This window comes from Serinus canaria, chromosome 12, assembly GCF_022539315.1.
Source record: "Serinus canaria isolate serCan28SL12 chromosome 12, serCan2020, whole genome shotgun sequence".
NCBI lineage: Eukaryota > Metazoa > Chordata > Aves > Passeriformes > Fringillidae > Serinus > Serinus canaria.
The window spans coordinates 56,067-78,925 of NC_066326.1; the positions used below are offsets into that span (position 1 = coordinate 56,067).

The 22,859-nt window shown below is 40.6% G+C and overlaps 1 protein-coding gene across 1 annotated transcript in view; it reads left to right on the forward strand.

The window, feature by feature from the left end:
• FGD5 (FYVE, RhoGEF and PH domain containing 5) overlaps positions 1-22,859 on the forward strand; it is a 75,754-nt gene that overhangs the window by 14,943 nt on the left and 37,952 nt on the right. The window contains exons 3-5 of the mRNA XM_018924469.3: positions 12,392-12,521; positions 15,208-15,266; positions 15,377-15,407. Of these exons, the coding sequence (XP_018780014.3) occupies positions 12,392-12,521; positions 15,208-15,266; positions 15,377-15,407 (220 nt within the window). The remainder of the gene's footprint in view (positions 1-12,391; positions 12,522-15,207; positions 15,267-15,376; positions 15,408-22,859) is intronic.

Here is a 22,859-nt window from a genome sequence, read left to right on the forward strand (position 1 = left end):
CAAACTGAGCTTTAGCCTCCCTAATTTTTTTCCTACATGCCCTAGCAGCCCCCTTATAGAGGGTCAGAGACCTGACCCTCTTTCCAAAGATGATACATCCTCCTTTTCATCTTAAGTTTCTTAAAAACCTCCTTGCTCATCCAAGCTGGGCCTTTAACTCATCAAATCATCTTTCAGCACACAGGGACAGTCTGTTCCCGTGCCCTCAAGATCTCTGTTTTGAAACTCACCCACCTTTCCTGAACTCCTGTTGCATCAGATGGGCATGGAGGATGGCCACTAGAAACTCCTGGAGCCTTTCACTCCGTGGATAAAAAATGCAGCTGAAGCAATAGGTACAGCTAAAGCACCTGATTGTTCTTTTATACAGGTGCAACCTGCCCCTTCCATGACAATTAATTCAGGTGAACTCTGGCACAAAGAAAACTGTAAGGCTATAGTTGTTTCTGTCCCAACAAAGAGCAAATGAAAGGGAAGCATTCTAGTTGCTTCTAGGTAATCAAATTAACCTCATATACAAGGAGTAGGTGTGAAAGGAGAAGCAACAGAAAATTTCCAGATGTTTCTGACATTTTCTAGAAAACACGGGCAGAAAAAAGACACACAGTTTGTTAGTTGGTTTTGACTGTACAACACCTGCCCATATGCCAACCATATCAAGACTTCTCATCCCAATGAGCAGTTCAGTTACCATACTTTCCTGTTTATGGTAAAACTCAAGGAGAATTTTGTCAAGAAGATAAAATCAACTTATGCTTTGTTTTGCTGCTTGTCCTAGCTAGAGCTGCTCAGTACAGGCATGGCTGTCAGAGGATATCCAAACAAGATAACACATGTTCAACACAGTTCAAGCTGTCTTTTGGTTCACTGCTATGTATGATAATAGCAATGTTGCTGACGTATCCATGCATTTGTAATAGAAGCAAGCTGTATCTATACTGGAGATAAAACTCTGCAAAGCAGGCTTTGAGCTACAGATTCAGCATAGATTTTAGATAGTTGTTTTGGGAAAGATTTTCCCATCCTTTCCTTTTCTTGCTTTCACAGGAAAACAAATTCTAGCTGTTGATTCCACTCAGTTCCTAGTTCTCCGATTCTTAAATCTCTGCGCTGTGACTACACTAAGCTAGCATGCACACATAGAATTGATGAGAAGTTTTACAAGAGGCAGAATTTTGGTTTTGTAGATCTAGCATTTCTTAGGGCTGGTGATATATTAATATCTATTATAGAGGTAGCACAGAAGCGGTCTACTAACGGGGCTTAGCTCCTTTAAAGACCTGTGTGGGTCAATTGTAAGGAATTTTGCTGACAATCATTAAGCTGAAGAGAACCAAAGTGATCATGAGCATTGTGAGAGGTTTTTAAAAGAAACATAATTTTTTAAAAAATCACTCATAAAATTCTCTACATGGTTTTTGTTTTTTTTTTTTTTTTTTAATGTCAGTGTGAAACATGCTGTGCTCAAGATCTTGCAGATGGGAGAAAGTCCCATAAAATTGCTGTCACAGAGGGAAGGAGGATCAGGGACTGAGCCCAGAGACAAGGAAAAGAGACACTGTCGCTTGTCATCTGGTGAATAGGACAGAAAATAAAATCTCATGAGCTTTCATCACTTCTTGAATTTTGCAGCATAAACCTGAAAGAAAGCTTTGTAAGTTCATTGCAGAATAAGGGATCCCAGTACTATACTTGACTTCAGGCCATGCACAACCTCTTGAAAATCTTGACAACAGCCGCAGCCAGCTCTGACACAAGTCATGTTTTTATTTCTGTTTACTTGAGCATTGTCTGAATTGCAGCAGGGAATTTGAAGGTGACAGTTGTTAATGAAGAACTTCTAGCTGCTCATAGACTGGGAACAGTCTGCTGGAGATAACCCATTGCTGATGGGCAACGGGGCATGCTTCACCTTGCACTGTCAGGCATTCGAGACAGAAAATATTAAGTGCTCTTGGATGGCGGAGTTTTTCTAAGAAGCACCTCTGAGAAGTGTCTCTAGACAGTATCAGTAATGTCATATTAATACCAAAGAATGAAAGATTAAAATACACTGCCCACAAGCAGGTATCAATTTTCCAGCAACTCCATGACTGCTCTCCTGTTTCCTCATATCAGTGGAGTTGTTTGTCTTGGTTCATGCAGGGGATGCAGATGTGTAGGGACAGTATAGGTCATGAGAAAGCCAGTGTGCTCCCTAGCACAGCTTTGCATTGCATATCACCATCCTGCATACATAGCACAGCCTCAGAGAACTGCCGCTACTTAGACACAACGTGGTGGATCTCACCCTGGCTTTGTTTATGAATAATCACCGTCTCGTATACCTCCCAGAAAATGGTCCAAAAACCTCAGCAGATGTTGGCTTTATTAGTAGATGGACTTCATTGTGATGGCTACTTTAATTATCAAATTACAGTCCAGAAAAGAAGGAATGTGTACACATCGCCCTATTCATATCCTGAGGCCTTTTATGGGTTGAATTCTCTGTCTTCACTGTTTCCATTAAATGAACCAGAATTATATTTCAGTGGGGTTACACAAGAGAAGAGAGTCTGCTGTGCAGAATTGTCCTGGATGATGATTATGGAGCCAGAAGTGATATTGGTGTGATTTAAGCAATGCTAGCACCATGCAGAAAGAAAGCGTGTGCTGCAGACAGGGTGATGAAATGTTTGTAATGGTCAGACCTTTTACTGTCAATAACATGACGTGTTATTGCATGCCTTGTTCTGTGCCTACCTTTCTCCTCTCCCATCCCCACTAGGAGCCTCACTGAGAAGATTTATTGAAGGAGAGATTGCATATTAGAATGCTGCAGCCTTTCCAGAATCCTCTGCTCCATGACATGGGGTGTATCTCTAGATTAGATTTGTAGCAAAAGCAACAGAATGCTATTGCATTTTAAATGCAAATCCAGTCTAGTATTTTATGTTTTGTTTTGCCACCCAGCAAAGCTATTTATAGTGCACAACACATTTTTAATTATCCTACAAGAATTCTTCCTTTACAGGACCCAAAGAGGGGTTAATGTAAAAACTCCCTCTAAAAATTTGGTGTTCCGTGGCATACAACAATTAATTTTACTTTAATTGACCAATTAGAGTTAATGGATGGAAGAACATATTTAAGAGGCGCTGTTGGTTTTGCCAAGAACCCTCTTAAACAGCTTATAAAAGGATCCTTTCACTTGAGTAATTGGCTGGATTAATTAGATTCTATCCATAAAAAGCCTAGAGCAAACAGATTTAGACCTATTGTTATTGAGCACCTTTTGGTGCTCTGACTCATGCTACACCAGCTTTGTCAGTATCACAGGGATACTCAAACTTTTTTTTTTTCTCAAAAGAAATACAGCTAGGTACTGATGGACTGAGACAAGAGATAGTTGCCTATGTCTGCTGCACAGTCTCCATCCAGTTATCCTCAGCTGTCCCAAATTAAGTACCTCTTCAGTCTCTTGGTAGTTTGTCCTTATGCCTTGAATATGTTCACTAAACTTGGATATTAACCCACTGCATCCCCCTGATGGGCCCTCAGGGCAGGTGGACCTCATCAAGGATAGCTAGTTTGGTGTTTCTGATGAGAGTTTCTTATCCTCTTACATTTCAGGTCTCAGTCTGCAGTCTTAGTTCTGAGAGTTGGCTAGAAGAACTCAGAAAAGACTCTTCCTTAGCACACATGTCTACAGAAGTAATGGACTGCATACAGTACAACACAACTTTGAAGTCAAATCTTCTGGTCCTTAAATAGAAAAGGGCAGTATGTGAGGTAAAACTGGGCACCTCAAAATCTTTCCTTCACTCTTTCTACTTTCACATTGCTAGCCTTAAAAAATCCAGACACTGTCAGTGAGATGAAACTACATCACAGTGAATACATCCGGGGTAAAGAGCCTCAGTGAGAGTGACATATATTAAGTTGTCTGGACAAGTAATTTATCTTGCCATTTGATTGCAGTTTTAAGAAAAAACATTGCTTCAGTGGCTAAAAGAGAGATAAAATATGCGTGCCTAATTGAAAAGTCTGAGAAAAAAGCCGCAACAAAATAAAGGAATTCTGTAGTTTATGACATTTTTCTGATTGCTTCATTTGCAAGTAAAAAAAAAACAACCATACTGAAGTAAATTCTGAACTAAACCATATTTTTGAATTGGAGAAATAAGATGGTTTTGCTTTTCCACAATTATTTGGGAGAGTGGCCAGAAGCATATAATGGATTCATCCCAGCCAAATATTAAAAATCTATGTCATTTTTAATCATTCCAAGGCTGATTTTTCAATTTAAAAAACCTCAAAAAGTACAGCAAACTCTAATTTTGATCTGGGAAATGAAGACAGAAGAGAGCTCTTTCCTTCAGCCCTATAGATTATCAGTTAAGCTCTGTTTCTCTCCTTCTGGAAGCACTGTTTTAACAACTGGGTGAATCTCTGATATGCAAGAAAACTGAGTTCACTTGATCCTAGCTTCGCTGCATTTCCCCCCTGGTTTGTCCCCAGATTTAGCTGCATGGTGTTGATAAAGCAATTGATCCTGGTAGTACAGGGAAATAATAACTCGCCTTCCATCTTAAGAGTCCTGCAGGGCAGAATGGTGTTCATTATGTTGAACTTACTGTGAGTATTTTCCATGGAAAGTATGGAATAACAAACTGGCAACAAAATGAAAAGAGAACATAAAGACTCTGGTACCAAGTTTTAGTGTCTAAATTATGCTGCCAAAAACTAAACAAAGTAATAATAATCAGGAGCATATCCCTAATTGCCAGTCTATGATATGTGCCATGTTAACAGTTTCATTTTGTGAAATATATCATCTTTTCCTGAGAGGATCCAGGACTCATAGTCAGAAGGACATAAGTAAAGGGTATATAAGTGGAATCTGGATGATAAGTGATACTATGCCGGATACTCATGTGGGGTACATTTGGACCTCTGAGGATGTGAACAGCAATTTGTGATTTGACTGCCTTGATGATTTGTGCTAGAACCTGAAATGAGAATGAGCTGAAACATTTTCCAAAAGGGAAACATTCACAAAAGAATTGTATGTGAACCATACATCTGTTTTGACAGAATGTAAAGGAACTCCTATATGCTGTAGCCTAAGATGTAGAAAACCTAGTCTCTGCTTCTTGCATGTCTGCTTTTCCAGATCACTTTGAGTGATGACTTCGAAGCAGTCAGCAGTGGTAATTAGATTATGAGTTTCTCACAACCGAATGCCTAAAACACCAGCCACAGGGAGAAGGAAATACCTACAGGTTTTGGTCACAAGATCCAAAAATGGACACAGTCCTGTTTAATTTCTAGAACATCTGAAATAATTTCTTTTCAGTTGTCTGAGGTACAAAAATAAATTCCTACACCTCAGATGTCGCAGCAAAGAAAAACTGTGGTCTTCTGGTCAAGTTCTGTACGAACTGAGCTAACACTTCAGACTTTGCAGTAATCAGAGTTTTGCATTCTACATTCTGCCCTCTTGGGCACTCTTCTACTGCTGGATCTGAGACACAGATGTTGTTACTGCATTGAAAGGGTTCTCTTAAAGAGAACATACATTACAAGTGTCATTTCCATTTTGGAAATGGCAATTACAAACCAAGGGTGTCCTCCCATTCCTAATACCGGTTTTGAAATTCCATGTTCTGCCCTTATTCTGCTATGTGCGTAACCAACTGTTATTCTACTTATGCATGAATTAAATTTAATCCAGTAATACTATAACAATGCTTAGAGATATTTCTTGTATTAGGACTCATTATTGTACAAGATGTTTGTAACTTCACTTCTAAAAAAGGTACTATTTGTAAGAAATTAGTATTTTGTCTGTCATAGCAGATTCAGACTTTGTAAAGTATTGGTGCTATGTTACTGCTACTTTTCATAATTTTAGAAAAAAGTATGCTTTTTTTGAAAAGAAAGGAAAAAAACCCTGAAAACTGTCATTACCTGCATTGGTAGTATCATTTTCTCTGCAGTCTAAAAGACTCTGGGAATACGAATTTTAAGCCTTTTCCCAATACAAGTCTAAAAAGCTTTTTAAAAAGGCAATGTTCTCTACCACAAAAACGAACGCCTCTGTTGTCCACCAGTTCTGATGTCTTTTGGAATCAGATGCCAAGAATTCAAATTTCTATTAACAAACAGCTGACTAAAAAGTCTGTCTGCAGCAAAAGATGATTGATTCAAGTTCAATTTTGTGTTTGTGTTTCACTGACACAATTTCCAAGCTGGCATCCTCCTCTGAGTTTTCACAACTATTATCACTTACAGTTACGTTAAACTGGATATTCTGAAAGGATTATAATGAGTTGCATCCATTCATTGCTATGATGATCACATTTGCCTAACTGACACCTAATCACATCTCATCCAGACTAGACTGCAGAATCAACAATGTAATCCTGGCTCTACTCTGAGTTTCAGGACTATTTGTGCAAAAGTACAGAGTAACTGCTGTAGTGTACGAACCTAGATTCACTAAGGAAGAGGACTTGTAAAGATATTCTAGTTCTTTGTAGCTCACTATAGTCAATAAGCTCCTTGTGCAGGTATGAAATATATCTGGATCAGATTCTTACCTATATAAAATTTTAAACCTGTTTATTATGCTTGTTAGATAGCAGAACTGTCCACCAACACAGAATGTCTCCAGGGGATCCCTATGTGTGACAAACGTGCCTTGGTTCTGGCTTGGCTCCATTTGCAAAACTCCCACACGCTGACTGATGCAGATCTTTTTCTGAATTGTCCATCTGCAATGTTTTTATGAATTCTAATTCTTTGGGCAAGTGGTACTGCTTATTTCTTTCCTTATTGCTGTTCTTCTCCAATGTGTGCCTTCGTGCAGAAATAATCAACTTGGCTGCCTGAAAGCCATTGACAGCCTACAACTCAAGAACCCTCACCACCAGCAGAAAACAGCAATACTAGCAAGCATGACTGTTAAATAGTTCCAGGTAGATTTCTGCATCTCAGCTAGCGATAAGAATGAAAACACTCCTCTGTGCCTTCAGCATGGGCATAATCCTGGGATACCCATCCCTCTCTCAAGGACAAAGTGAAATCCCTTTAAGTTTGCAGTTAACAGAAAGAAGTAAAATTGTGCCTCAAGGGAGATGGACAAAGTAGCTCTGGTTTAGACCCTGTCAGGGATCCAAAGTGTCCAAAGCTTTCGGTCTGACCTCTAAACGTCACATTGCTCTGGGATCACCCACCTTACACAACTGACTGCCAAAGCACAAAGTTAAGAAACATGCCAAAGATCAAACCAAATAATTTGTAGTAAAGCAGTGGTTTCAGCTTTGCTTCCCAGACAGTGGTCTCCCCAGAGAGGTGTACTTCTCATATTCTGAGATGACTATGAGGCGACCAGCTGAAAGTCACTTCTAACTTATATATTTTCCTTCCCTTTATTAATGAAGTTCTAGGTGGTTGGTTTATTCTGTCACTGATTTATAGAGAGGGGTAAGTCTTACAGAGGGTTATGTGAAATCACAGGGTCTTCTGCTGCTCAAAGATCACAAATACAAAGTGAGTCCACTGAAGTCAGGATGAATCCTCCCCAGTTTTACGTCATTGTATCCAAAGTCAGCCTGTCACTGAGATAAGTCATTTTATAGGGGAGAATACGGCAAAAGCTTTGGGTGGTTTCACAGTCAGACGCCATTTGTACTGTGACTAGGGAATACTCAGCAAATAATTTGAAACCTATCCTGATAATTGGTGGATGTGTTCCCTGTTAGCTTCTGTGCCTTGACAGAAATGCAGAACATAGCAAAAGGTTACCTCAGATGGGGAATGATAGGATGATGGAGATCAACGGGGCTATGATTTAGTAAGGGAAAGAAGAAAAAGAGAAGCATAAAAAGAATCTTAAGGGAAACCTCTGCTGTGGCTGTTGGATATAAAAGCTCTGGGGTGCCTGTGAAGCTAATGATTTATTGAAAGTAAAAGCTCTGTGGTGGCTGACATGTGATGTGATTAATACATTCAAAGGAGTCCCTAAAGGGTAGAGCTGCCTTTAATAATATATTATGTATTATTGGCTGCCCCATTGTACCTTCTGGCACGGTGGGGCGCTGGGTGTGGTGCAGCTGAGCGTCAGCCCTTGCTAGTTCATTGCCAGGTCATCTCTGGGGAGGAACTGTTCCCTGTTTACAGGAAATGCAGGACAAGGGCCGAAGGGCTGGGCTGAGCACAAGCTGAGGCCACTACAGCTCTCTGCCTCTCCCTCATGCCTGGGAGAGCAGGAAGGAGGTATGCCACTTGTCCGAGGCCCAAGGACACTGTTTTGTTTCCAGGCATGTCCAGCTTTTACTGCTGCTTTGTTTTACCTAGTGTTTTAAAACCACAGGACTGGGGAGAGTAATGGTGCTCACCGACAGCAGTGCATCCCAGGGTACATCACTGAGCCTGAAGTGTGGATTGCCTACACAGGTGCCTCAAAGCAAAAGCCTCAAAGCTATCCATCCTGGCACATCTGGGACATGGCTAGTGAAACCTCACTCTCAGGCTTTCTCTTATCCCTTCTCTACTGATAGTGCCCCCGGTTGGCCCAGAGGACACTCCCTAAGATGGAGCCCAAACACCTTTGTGTTCCTCACTTCCTGCATTCCCTTTCAAAACTAGACCTGCACCAGCACTGTTGTTCTGTGACCATCTCCAGGAGCAGCGGTTGAAGCTGGGAGAGTTTTGTCCCTAAAGTTGTCTGGAAAAGAGCAAAAGCCTTATGCACCGGATCAAAAATCCTCTTCCATTCTCCTGTATTCTGTAACACAACAATGTAAGAAAGAGCAATTCAAATTGAAATGCTTGTGGAATTATAAAGAGCCCCTTTCTGGCCTTGGCAGGCAAACAGCTTATGCCTCAGAGTGTGAAATGTGATTATCCCTGTGTTACCTCCTCAACCAGCTGTGTATGTTATTAGCAGGCATCATGTCTTTCTTGACTTTCTCAGACTTCAGGTAAAATATTTGCCTTGATGATCTGCCATAGGGAACTTACTGGCTAAACATATGCTGTACTAATAAACATTTCCTTTTATTGGCTTTAAATGCATTTGGACTTTATTTTCCTTTATTAATGAGCCTTCCTTTTGCAGAATGAATTAAAACAATCATTTACAAATTGATACAGGGAAATAAATAATCAGTTTTAATAAAACAAGGTACTTCAGCACTCCATTGCATCTCCCAAATTACTCAATCACTGCATTGAGTTCATATTATTTTAGTTTTTTGCAATAAGAATGTACTGTCTGAGAGTTTGAACTAGTAACTACCGGGCTTGGGACTTGAGACAGGGACAGGGACACTGCATGCAGAAAAAAGCAGGATTCAATCCTCTTGGCCAAACAATTGAGGGCTGGGCTCTTTACAGGTGTTGATTTTTTTGCTTTCCCACTGGATGGCATAAATTTTATATATGTGGCTTTTGCATAACCCAGATGTGTCCAGGGTTAGGGTGAGATCTCTCCCAGGGTGAGATTCTGGTCTTGTATCCAATGCATTATAATTAGTTATGAGCTAAGATTCCTGTAACAGAGGAGTTTAAATGGGCACAGGGTGGGGTCTGTGGATGGAAAGGTTATGGCAGCAATTTAGTAGTCATTTGTAAATTTAGCATGTGTCTTCTAAGTTGATGTGTCAAGCTCATCACCACTCAGCTGGCTTCAGGGGAGATATACTTGTAGAGGATGTACTCTACAGAGAAAGAATAACTGTGCCTTCCGAGGTAGTTCATATAAGCTGCTTTGCTGACTCAGGTCAAATTACTTGCATTTTCAAGTAATTGCCAATGCAAACAACAATACACACAGAAAAACATTTAGGGTCATAACTGTCGTTCATTTCAGAGCATTTCAGGATCTAGGTCTAAATGAACTCAACACTGCAGCCATTCTCTCTTAGGCAAATATTTGAAAGGATTGTCTTTTAGCAGTCTAGAAACATGGTTTCACTAATGAATGGATGAAATATCCTAGACAAAAAGACATTCTGTTACCCCACAACAGGCAGAGCAGAAGTTAGTGCTTACCTCAGAAACCCAGACAGTTCACTTTCTTCCTATTGCCACTATGCGTAAACATTGAATATGGTGAGCCCTGTGTTAATAATTACTGACAAAGCACTTTTAATATACTGGTTCCACTGTAGGAATGGAAGTGGGGATGTGATTTCTAGCCTCTTCTACTGCTTTCTTCATCTTGCGGTGAAATTTTTGGCAAAATACTGTTATTATCTTTACTTTCAGACACTTTCGTAACCATAAGTAATTTTCTAAATATATATCGGGGGCTCTTTGGCCTTCATGTACATTGGTGGTAATTAATTTGCATCATCAAATTGCAGTTTGCAACAGATGCAAAGAAAATCAATATTCTCTCTCTGTCCTGCCGTTGACTAGGAAGATAGAGTGAAAGACCACAGGGAGGCAGCCAGGAGGTAATCCAGGTAGTCCAGGTGTCTGAATGCTGAACAGATACCTGTTAACCAAATGATGTCACAATGGTTGAAACATCAGCACATCCTGGACACTGTTTTTGGGACACGTTAAGCAAGGTATCCTTTGCTGACCTCTTGAGCTTTATTAGCTGGGATCATCCTTTAGGCAGTATGTACCTTATGGAGACAAATTATTAGTTCATTTTAAATATGAACACAGCAGAGGTTCCTTAAGTACTGCACTTGTTCATACCCTTCTTTAGACTGAAATACAAGCTCCTGGACTCTGAGTGTGAGGGAAAAGCTGAAGGCAGAACAGAAAGGCTGACAGCCACACTTGCATGGATGACACATAGCCCTGTTTGCAGCTTAGAGGTAAATGCAGATATATAGGGAGTTTCCTTTCTGAAAGGAAATAAGAATCTGGTCAGTGACCCCCTTGGGAGTCTCGTCATTGTCCTCTCACTTACATTAGCTCATCTTTGCCCCGCCTTATGTTACTCTAGTATTGGCTTTGATGCCTTGGGTTTGTTCACATCTGGGGTCTCCAAGCAGATGAAAGAAGAATAAAGGGATGAAGTAAAGATGTGAAAGGAAGTTCATGTTTCAGAGGAAATGAGAAGTATAGAAATAATATAAAGTGAGTAATCCAGGCCCACATTACAGACTGACCAGGCTGGCCAGCATGTCTACTAGAAAACATGGCAATGTCAGATTTTGTTTCTCAAGACAAAAGACTTGCCCTCTTGCCTGAACACAGGAACCTTGCCCTAAAAATGTAAAAAGCTTGAGGCCACTGTGGTGTATAAGCTGTATATAAACTCCTAGAATGACACTGTGGTCAAGAAACCAAATCTGATCCTTGAATGTGAAAACTCAGTAAAGTCAGGTAGGAATAGATGGGTGTTGCAGCTTATATATACAACTTGGTATCCATCTTTTGCCAGTGCCAGAATAATGAATTCCGTGTTGCAGTACCAAGAGCAGTATCAAAACTGGATGGCAGCAAAAGCTGATGCTAAAATGATTGGTAAATTGAATAATGCTAATGCATAATTGGATGAAGTTGAGAGATTTTAGAATTATTAAATCATAAGTGACATGACATAGTAAGACACCAAAATCTTCACCTCTTTCATATAAAATTAAAAATTAAGGGACAACTTGAATATAGCTTGTGAGTACACAGTAACAAAATCTGAAAGACTGGCCACCAGTTCAGCAAAGGTTTAACAACATCCAGCAACTGGAATTTGGAGCTAGGCATATACAGATTGGCTTTAGTCATGCTTTGTGGAGGTTTTGAGATCACTGGCAATTTTAATTTTTTTTTTTTTTTTTTTTTTTTATAAAATGCTGTGAAGCCACAGGCCTGTACTGCACTGGCCTGTGTTTTGCACCAGGTCTAATACTCTTACTGCACACCTTTCTCTGGGTTTCTGCAGCTGAATTCATGTTCCCTTGGAACAATCCAAGGATTCTGGAACCTGAGTATCTTGTAGTTTAATTGATGACATTGGTATTACCAGTATACTTTTCTCATCCTTTTGATGTTTTCCCAGAAAACCCATTACCACAGTATCTAACTTCCATTTAAAATTGTTCGTGTGATTTTACTGAGTCTATTTTGAGGGGTTGACTATGGAGGAGCAAAGCAATTCTGCTTCCAGCTAAGTATGAAGTTTTTATCCCAAACTGGCCCAGAACAATGATGTCTTGAGGAAACTTAAACAAGTTCATTTAACTTCCCATTGCTCCTTTCAGAATCTTCTGCTTGCCTAAATGGTTGCCTTTGAACATAGCAGCCAAAAAAAAACCCAAAAAAACCCTGCTTAATAAGTCTTGCTTTCCAAGCCCTGCAGTTCTGCAGGGATTCTATATGTCTGAGCAACAGTGAGTCTGGGAATAACACCATTGAGCTAGTCTGTTCTTTTTTTCTGCAGTGCCTACACTGAGCCCTACAAGGTGTGCCCAGTCTCTGTGACACCAATGGAAGTAGTCACATCAGATGAGGAACAAAAGAGTTCAGAAGATGATGAAAGCAGCCTTGGTGATCCCAGTCTCACCAACAAGGTAAAAAACCCTAAAAGTGGTTAATGCATGAAACCTGGAGAGGGAACAGCAATTTGCAGAAGATCCTGGACTCTTAGCTCTCTGCTTTTTGTCTGGTGCTCATTTAGAAATGGCAGAGCCATCAGTCCTTTACTCCCCCACTGCACTAAGAATAATTTACCTCTGCAGCACATGGCAAAGGCAAAGAATGTAGTCTGAAGATGGACAGTGGAGGCAACATAAACAGGAAGAAAGGTCTGACTTGAATGTCAGGAAAAAAGTCTCACCCCAAAGCACTTAGTTTCCATCTTGAGAATTTAAAATTACATTGAATCAAAAAAGACATATGGAGAAGACCTGTACTGTGCACAAACAGGGACCAGTAAGCAGAGTCTCAAAGGTCTCAAAACAAGCAGGGCAGCTACTGACTCAAAAGCAGCAGTACATAAGAATGTCTTTGCTGCTCCTTACACATTTCCACCGGTTTCCAGACTCCAGGAATCATTCTGTTTTGCAAACTTTTAACATAGTAAAATATGCGCTCATGTGTACATTCACAAAACTGAAATGTGCTGGAGTTGGGAACTACAGATCTGTGTGCCTTGAGGAAGCACCTACTTCAGATGTCTTTCAAGGGATAGCTCTTGATTTATATAATTATGCAGATCCTCCAGGACAGCTGCAATCTAGCTCTTCAAGAATGGATCTGGAAGACAGATATGGACTACTTTTCCTTCACTCTCACTGATTCACAGAGCTAACCTGAAAAAGTGAATTTTTCACGTAATGCTTCAGTTTACTTACCATTGGCACTACTGTAAACTGCTACATAGTGCAAAACAATTGCAAATGGGCCATTATGAAGTCACTCAGATACCAAAGCTTATAAAACTGTTATGAGCCTCTGATTCTGACAGTAGCACTCTTGTCTGAGTACAATCAAGCTACAATGCACTCTGAAGTACAACACATACATAATAAAATGCATGAGGAGGTGAAATTTATCCATGTTAGCATGGCAAGTTAGTGGTACACACAGCGATAGAGCCTCTGCTTCTGTGTTTTCATGAGTTGCCCTCCTTTGAAATGCAGAGGGTACTCCAAAAGACTACTCCAGAGAAGTGACGTGCACACTGCTTCTGGTTTAGAAAATTGTTCTATGATCTACTTGTGCAGCTCTTAGGCCAAACAACTCCATCCTAGCCCCATGGAGGCAGTTTTGCCTCCAGCCCCACAATTTTTTTAAGCTGGATCTGTTTGGTTCAGTTTTTTAAGGACACGAGTCTGGTTCTGATCAAGGTCATGCAAACAGCTGGGTCAGCACAGCTGAGAGCTGGCACTATGCTTAGAGGGGAGTGACTGGCACTGTCACCAAAGTGCCACCAATCTTTATGATTAATGTGTCATAGGCAAAATTCAGGGACTTCAGTGTCACATTGTCTGTCTAGAACAAGTCTGAGAGTGTCTCTATGCATTGTCTGTCTTGGGTTATTTAATTGCTGTTTGTTTAACCAGGAAATTAACTCTGAGATACACAACAGTGTTTGTAGACAGATTTCTGGGAACAGGGGATAGAGTGGGTGCAGGTCCCTCAACTTTTCACTCTCTGAAACAAAGTCCAAGTGATTATTCTAAGACTGCAAAGCTACCAGCGTTTTAGAAATCTTTACTCCCTGCAGCCAGTCATGTGCCTAGTCCTGTGGTATAGCTTTCTCCCAGCTCCCTCTTCGGAAGCTGCCCTCTGGGCCTTGCTCCAAGACTTTGCTTAGCAGATGGAGGCCATGGCAGCCGTGTAGGGACCCTTGACTTTCTGCTTCGCTGAGTCTTCTTACCAGCATACTTGGCCTGGCGAGCAATGTCACAAAGACTTGATACTGCACTCATTTCCCCTGAGTCCACTTTAGGTCACTGAGGACTGCATTTCTTTGCAACTACTAGACCACTGTTTTAGCTCCTTACTTCATCACTGCTGAAAAAGTCAAACTTTTCCCAGTACATTCCTTTCAGTACATATTTCTATGCTTTGGCCATCTCTTACCATAAGGATGAATCATGAATTAGGAGCAAAATACTATTAGCCACATGCACCTCAGAGCCATACAGTTTGCTTCTTTCACAGTCATCTGTGTTTTCCAAGATGCCTACCAGTTAAATAGACGCCTCTGAGATTTCAAACAATGTTGGCTGGTGAAGTACTGAACTAATTCTGGAGATATTTAAGGCCATTTAGTTTAGACACTTTTCTTAGTACACAATAAAGCCCTTTGTCCCATCAGTTTCCACAGGTCTCACTGACAGCAGTCAGAACAGTTTGGAATATGACCATTTTGATAAAGAACTCCCCTTTCCAAGTGGTATATCCTCAACAGCTGTGAAGCTAGCCTGTTCAAAGTTAAGCACTTCCTGCTTCTTTGACAAATTTTGGACCTGTAAAAATCCACAGAAAATTTCACTCCTCCTTCAACAGCAAGACATTTTTCAAACTTACTATTTGTATTAGCAGCTATTACACTGTACTGTATTACTAGTATTTGAATTGAGGAAAATGGCCTGTCTTGGAAAGTCCAGGATGCCAGACACTGAACAACAAAGAATAAAGGCCACTATTTTTACTATAGAAATATGTCAGTTTAACGTGCTCTCTAACACTGCTTTACTTTGTAGAATGAGAAATCTCCTAATTGCTTCTGATTTCTTCTGTTGACAGAAAGAAGGCCAGTCCAGAGCTTACCTCATTGCCCAGGAACTAATGTCTTCAGAAAAAGTGTGAGTTTGTTTTTATAATCTACCTGTTGCGCTTCTAAAATTAAAGCTATACAGTCCACGCTTCAGTATCGATTTGATGGCAGTTAACGAAAGTTTGTTTCTCTCCCCAGATATGTGGAAATGCTCCAGTTGTTACGTACGGTAAGTAAATAATTTTAATCACTGAAACCTAGATTCCCTTTTATTTAGCTGCAATTTAAAAGACCTAAAAGCACTGAAGGGATTTAAGTGAATTTGAGGAAGAATGGCTTACTGTGAACCATTCTAATCTATTATTTGTCATCTAGAGGGAAAAGTGTTGGCCAACAGTTGGGGCTTCTTGAGGTTGAGACTGGTGTAAGGTGCATAACAAGCCTAGTACAGAGAAGGAGATGGTGATAAACAGGTGTGGACACTCTCCCTTCACAGTGAGACAGATGGGAATAGAGCTATGAAGCATGGGGATTTGGTTTCAATGAACTCACTGTGCTTGCATTTAAGCTTCTTGTTTTCTAATACTGCAGTATTGGTTATAGCCAGCGGGCTCTGGGTATCCACACTGTGTCACTGCTTTGGTTTAAGACAATTTAAGAGGCAGATGCTCTAAAATGAGTTTCCTGCCCATTGATTTAACAAATCCCTTTCCACCAATAAGGAGAAAGGAACAGGAGTAGATATAAGTGAAAAAATAGTTGTCTATTAAAAAAAAACAGCAACAGGCAAAAAATAACAGTAATCCTCACTAGTTACAAAGTTGCTGAGCTCTCAGGGACTACTGGAAACAAACATAAACTCCAAAGGGCAGAGTAACCCCTCTCCCAAGACGGGGCCCTCCGCAGCCCAGAGTGTGTTGGAGACAAAGGGAAAAAGTCAGACAAACCCCTCAGACGGTGCGCTCCGCAGACAACTGCATGTGGGGAGACAAAGATGGCAGCAGCCCTCCCCCCTCATCTCTCAGCAGCAACAGCTCCGTTGACAAAGGTGGCTTGCACCCTCGGGCATCTGGAGCTTGGGAAGTGAAGAACTCGGTGAATCTGCAGTGCCAGCCTCTCTGCCTGTCCCTAGGCTGGTGGCAGCCAACAAGCATCAGCACCGCGTCCTCCAAGCCCCTGGTGCTGGTGCGGTGCTGCTCTCTCAGGTCCCTGTTCTGATGGGGGCTCGGGAGAAAACGGAGCCTCAAGCACAGAAAGAACAGTGGCTCACCCCCAACCAGTGCTGGCCTTGTGCTGCAGGCAAATGTTCAACATTCACTCTGAAAGCTTTTCATTTTGAAATGCAGCCTCTCAGGTTACTACCCAGAAGCAATTCTCTTCTAAGGCCAGAGGGAAACAAAAACAAGCCAAAGCTTCTACCTGCACTGTCTCAGCTATCTTGCCCTTCAAGAACAAAAGGGGAAAGAGCAGAGCCGAGCGGCAAGAGAGCTCTGCTTGGGCAACGTTTCATTGCTTGGGCAATGAAAAAGACGGGCACCATCTGGTTCTGCTTCTGGCTGCACCATGGGGTCTTAATGAGACAGTAACAAGTTTGGTCTCAGATAGGTATGAAGTACCAAACATTTTGGATTAGCCAAGACACACAGCTAATCCCCATGGTGAAAATACAGATTCTAGTATCAGAAACATGTGAGAGAACACCCAGAAATAATCACTTTTAGTCCCTGATAGAGAATACTGGCATGGCATAAACTGACTGGTAACTTTGTCCTGGAATACTCTGTGTCCTTTTAACAGATCTTCCTCTGCTTCCCTAGAGACTGGTACACAGCTTAGATGGCCTTGCTGTCAGTTTCTTGGCTGTTAGTTGAAAGGTAGTAAGGAATAATAGCCATTACACAAAGCATACTGCTGCTATTTCCACTGCTGCTTGGAAAGAAATTTCCTGAGAAGGGAAAAAGTAACCCCAGGTTGTCCTCAGAGAACATCTCAAACACTAGCAGTGGAACAGGAACTCTGATGGGGACAAAAGTAATGAGGTTAGAACTCAAAGTGTGACAATGTCACTGAATTGGGAGGAGCTGTCAATTCCTTCAAGGGCAGAAAGGCCTTGAAGACAGGCCTTGACAAATTAGATAGGTGGGCCATCATCAACCACATGAAGTTTGACAAGGACAAGTGCCAGATTTGGTGCCTGGGACAGGGCAACCCTGGCTGTGTATACAGACTGGGGAACAAGAGGCTGGAGAGCAGCACTGTGGAAAGCACATATACAGTGGAGGGAGAGTATTTAGTGGGGGTGTCTAGGAGAGGCCTCTCATTTGCATTACATCCTGGCATTTTCCCTACACCTCTAGGAGATAAAAGTGACTTACTAACGCCAGAAAACTTTTATATATATATATATATATATATATATATCCAAACTTAAAATGCATTTTAGAGCCTTTATCCACAGTATAAATGGCTGCACACCCTCATGGCTGCTATAGCACCATGTTACTGTCAGGCTCCCTTACCTATGCTATTACTAGGTCAGGAAAGAAATACTTCAGGACTTTTCCTCATCCCTTCCCTTTTCTGCTTCCTCTCATAAATCCCTGTGTAGTGAAATTTGTTTCCCTGCCTGCCCATCCCACTGGATTAAAGGGATCTTATAAATATTTAGCATGTTCTCATTATTTCCCTAGTTATGAAAGAAATTAGGGAAAAGAGAAAGAGAGAAAAAAAAAGAGAAGTTATTATGTCAAATGAAAGTAAGAAATGGACCAAAGTAGACCCTTGAATGAATGCACTGGTGGGCAAAGTTAAGCCACTTATTGGTTGTGAAATGTCAGAATAACTGTAATCATGCACTGTGACATTCTCTGTCCCAATTCCCTGCGTTAGAAAGTTTAATAAAATCTCATCAATTTGAGAACTGGAACGAGCCACCAGACAGATGAGCAGCCACCAACCGTATGAAGTTTAAGAAGGGCAAAATCACAATTTTGATTAATCATTTCCCCATACAGTGAAAAAGTTCATATATGTCTTGTAACCATTTGGGTTACAGGAGGCATTTCTTCCGCAGAGCCAACAAGCGAGTTTCTCAGATAAAATTTAATTGTTTTTACGAGTTGGCTTTCCACCTAGTGAGGATGTATAAATGGAACCTGTGCCAGGGAATGAGGGAAAAGAGAGAAACAGGCAGCCTTTTTTCACACTTGTCTGCTAGTTCAGACAGTCTTTGGTTCAGAAGAAGTCAAAAATCTGTATGGAAAAAGTCTCAGAGGGTATGTTTCTGAGTTTCATTGATTGTCTGTCACCCTGGCATACCCCATCTCTGCTGGTATAAGCTGATATCTGTATGATACCTACCTACTGCAGTGGCATTCAGAAATAATCTGCAGATTTCTCCAAACGTTTACAAACACATTCAATATAGAGAACACTGTCACTTCCTCTGTCCCAACTAATGTTGGATCTTTGTATTCACTTGCTGCCCAGTGTATTGTTCAGAATATCTAGAGAAACTATTACCAATATTACAACATGCAAGTCCCTTAGAAGATAGGGGTAATATTGGTTATTGCCTAACCAAAGCAACATTTTCAATACTGCCATAACACTAAAAGTTACAATAATCTAATTGTTACTTTTGCCATATTGTAATAGTTTTAAGAATAGTCACATGAGCAAAAAGTCATGGTTTCCTGTGCACTCGCTATTGACACAAGTTCCGCTGGAAGATTTCAGAAGCAACCAAGAGTGCCCACAGTCACCAAATTGATCTCAAGGTACAACACACCATTCATGGCCAGTTAGGACCATCCTTAACAACATTCCTCAACCCAGACATGCATTTCTGTTTCCCATCACCAACTTTCTCAAGAAAACAGTTTCTAAATGCTTAGCATCAAGTCTCATCTTCTCATGTAAATCCACATATTGGTAAGAAAGGCAAAGAACTAAACCACACCCTAGCTGCTTTCAGAAAGGAAAAAAAAGGCTTTTCTTAAGCCTGCAGCAAGAGTAATTTCCCATCTCGTTTCCAGGCTTGGCTAGTGCTGCTGTTCATTCAGCATAACAGAGTCTGTTTGGCCTTTCAGCACAGGCTTTAAAAAACTGATTGATTGCCAAAATGATGACATTTCCATACACCCACTCTGCTATTGAACTGAAAGACTGGAAGCATTGTGTTAGCTCACAAACTTGGTATCCATTGGTGTGGTAGTAATGATAATAATCTAAAAGGTTAGCTGTTACTTTCCCTACTCCAAGGTAATGCAGTTCTCTGGAGCAGTGAGTTCAGGACCCATTCTGGTCTGAGCAGGTGGAACTGACAGGGCCTTGTAGTCCAAGCTGATGACCTCTTGGTACTCACAGTTTTTCCAAAGTCGATTAGTCTTTGAATTTCCTTCAAGATCATTTAATCTTCAAGCTTTATCATTCTGTCTCCTATTATGCTTCCCCAGAAGTGCAGGCTGCCCTTGACATCCTTCATTTAGTAGCTGCTCCTGAACAAAATGCTGCAGGTGGCTTTCTCAGCCTAAAATTTCACACATCACCAAGATGGTTTATTTGCTTCCTCTTAGCTGTCTGTTTCAAATGGCTTCACAAGATGTACACAAATGAAATCTAGTGTGACTCAGATTGCTTCAGGATCCCAGTCCGTATGGGACCAAGCATTTGCTTGATAGTGTATCATGATCACATTTATTTTCCTTTCATTTTTAATAGTGGACCATGTTCATGTTTATTTTGCCTTTGTCTTTTGTACATAAAATCTTTGTGTGTGCATAAACTCCTTTGAAGTTATTACTTCCCTCCAAGATATTTACTGAATTAAGGACAGGTCTGCACTGAAAAGACATCAGCCCCAACATCTCCTTTGAAAAAGAAAATTGACCCTATTTCCTGGTTTGCATTTTCCTCAAACAATGGACCACAATTGTTAGAAACAAAGAGTCCTGGATTTATGCTTCCTAAGCATCTGGAGATAGAGCTATGAATATGATAAAGATTGATATGTACTAATTCTCCAGCCATCAGAGGAGTTTGGAATTCAACATTGCACTGGATATCCCAGTGTTCATGACTGCAAAATAAATCTTAGGACGTAAAATGAACAAAATAATCTTAGTGCTCAAGCCTCTAACTTAAGATTAAACCTCATTGATTAAACTCTACTTTCAGAATTCTTGTATGTGGCACATTCTCAAAACCAAAAATTAACTGCCTAATTTAGGAACCACTGCTGCATGTTAGACAAAACAGAATTCCATCTATCTAATTATCTCATGCCATCTTTCTAATAATTTACACTTTCAGTGAATGATTTGCTGAGCCTTTTTTATGACTGTGAATTTCTTGGATGATGTTCAAAGTTCTGCTGGACCAATCAAGTCATTACTTTCCTAATAAAATGTTTTAGTGAATGCAACAGGCTGGTTAAGCAACGAGCCAGCTTGCTGTTAGTCCCTCTGAAGCTCTTATAACAGCCTAAGGACACACTGTTGCAAAAGAATAGCCTGCCCTCACTTACACTAGGCTGATTTTTTTCTCATTTATTTATTCATTGTTGTGTTCATCAGCAGTGGGAAAATAACTATGTATTGGCCAGTTTCCACAGTGGGAATGCTGAGCCAAAATACCTTTCAGATAATCTGTGTATCTCTAAAAAGGAGAAGGAAGCCACACCAGCCCATCTGGATCAGGACAATTCCCTGGTAAAAAGCTGCACCGATACAGTATTCTCAATGCATTCTGTACAGTCTGCTGTTCTGAAATTAATTTGCAGTGTTTTGGATGAATGTGTCTATTTGGCTGCGTGTGAGTGTGTGCTGAGGTCAGGGTTCCTGACCTAGATTGTACCCTGTATGGCAGGATAAGGGACTAATTGTGGCTGCTGCGATAGCATTTTCTGCTGTTCATCTGGCATTGTTTCTGCTGAGTCCAGTAGAGAGAAATGTGAGATCACTGCTCCATACAGATCAGGGGTCATTCAGTCTGCTATAGGAGATGTGCCACTTTTTAATTCAGGAGTGCCACTTTCATCATTCAGAGAGGGGCAGCTGACTGTGATGCAGATACCTCCAAGAATCTCCATGAGTCAAACTCGGTTCATGGGGCACTGTACAGCATCTCATGTCTGCACTTGTCTTTAACATGGAGGTTGTCTTTTCCCCCTTTGAACTCTTCACCCTCCCCTCAGGTATAATGCATAGATGTCCAAAGGAGCTCTGGATTCTGCAAAGTGCAGAATCTATTAAATCCACCTTCATTCTAGAAGTGAGAGTAGTTATAAAATCCTGCCCCACATTATACAATTAGTGTAGACTTACATAATTTGGGCTGCAACAAGATTTCCTGTTGTCCTCCCTAGCTGCCTTATAAAGTGTCAAATACAATGACTTCCCATTAGTATCCGTCCATTAAAACACCAGCTTGACTAGGGAAGCATTTGCAATTCTAGATATACATGTAAAATTATTTTGTATGCATGTATCTTGATGTATGTATGTATTTTGCTGAAAAGCATAAAAGTCTAGATGCCAGGTGGGTGTTGTGGTGTGAACAAGGTAAAAACACGCTGTGTGCAGACATGATTTCTGTAGCTGAAGTGCTGGTATCCCCATATGAAGACAAAGGCAGAAAAATAGCTGCAGTTTTCCACTGCAGCATCTGCTCTGTACACTTGCTCCCTTTTAATTTTCTTTTTTTTTTTTTTCAGTGTTATTCCCTAATGGAATCTCATACATCTATTTTAAAAATTGTAGAAATATCCCAGGGGAATTTATTCACCCATCAGACCATTCCCTTTTCTTTAATACAGACTAGAGATGTATGCAGAAAAGCTGATTCAGCCATGACAGCAGTAGAGGTCAGATCTCTGCTTCATGTAAATTTACATGGTTTTACTCTGGCAAGAACAGCAGATGATTAATGTCTTCAAAGCATTGCATTTCATCCTTTTGAGTTAAGATTTCTTTACTTTGTTAACAACAATGTGAAGCTAATTCAAAATTTGGGATGCAGTTCAGCTCTATTCAGCTTTGTACGATTTTTGTTCCTCCCAATGAGACATTGTAATAAAGAGCAAATCGACACTTTGTTTTCAAGACCTGGAATCAAGGTCACCCATAATCCTTAGACTGCGAGCATTCAGAGCTTTTCTAATTCAGCCACAATCTAGCAATCTGTTCCTTCTAGTACGATGTGCACTTTTTGTTCACAGAAATGCTATTTGTTTCAGGTATTTCTCTTGGCCTACTAAAGAGTGGCTTTGCTCTATAAACAGCATTTTCTACTAGAATGTCACAGTTTCTAGTTCAAATGCAGACCTGATGCTAGAAACACAATGCTGTGAGCCAGTGAGAAGGAACCTCAATCCCCACCTGCAGAGGAACTGCTGGTTAAACCACAGGACTAAAAATTACTATTGGCAAAGACAATATTAATGGTGGTGTACTCCCTCCTCATTCTGTTCTCCTGCCATTGTGGTCAATATGCAAGGACTAGGATTTTCATTATGACTAGATTAGAATTGTCTATGCTAGTGCTTTAGAAGATGAAAAATGAGAAACCCAAGCAATCTAGCAACTGATCAGCATTTCTTGGAAAATTCTAAAAGGTCTTCTTTCAAATAGAGCTGTCTGTTTAGCTACAACTATAAGTCAAAATCCCAAGTTTCCCTTCT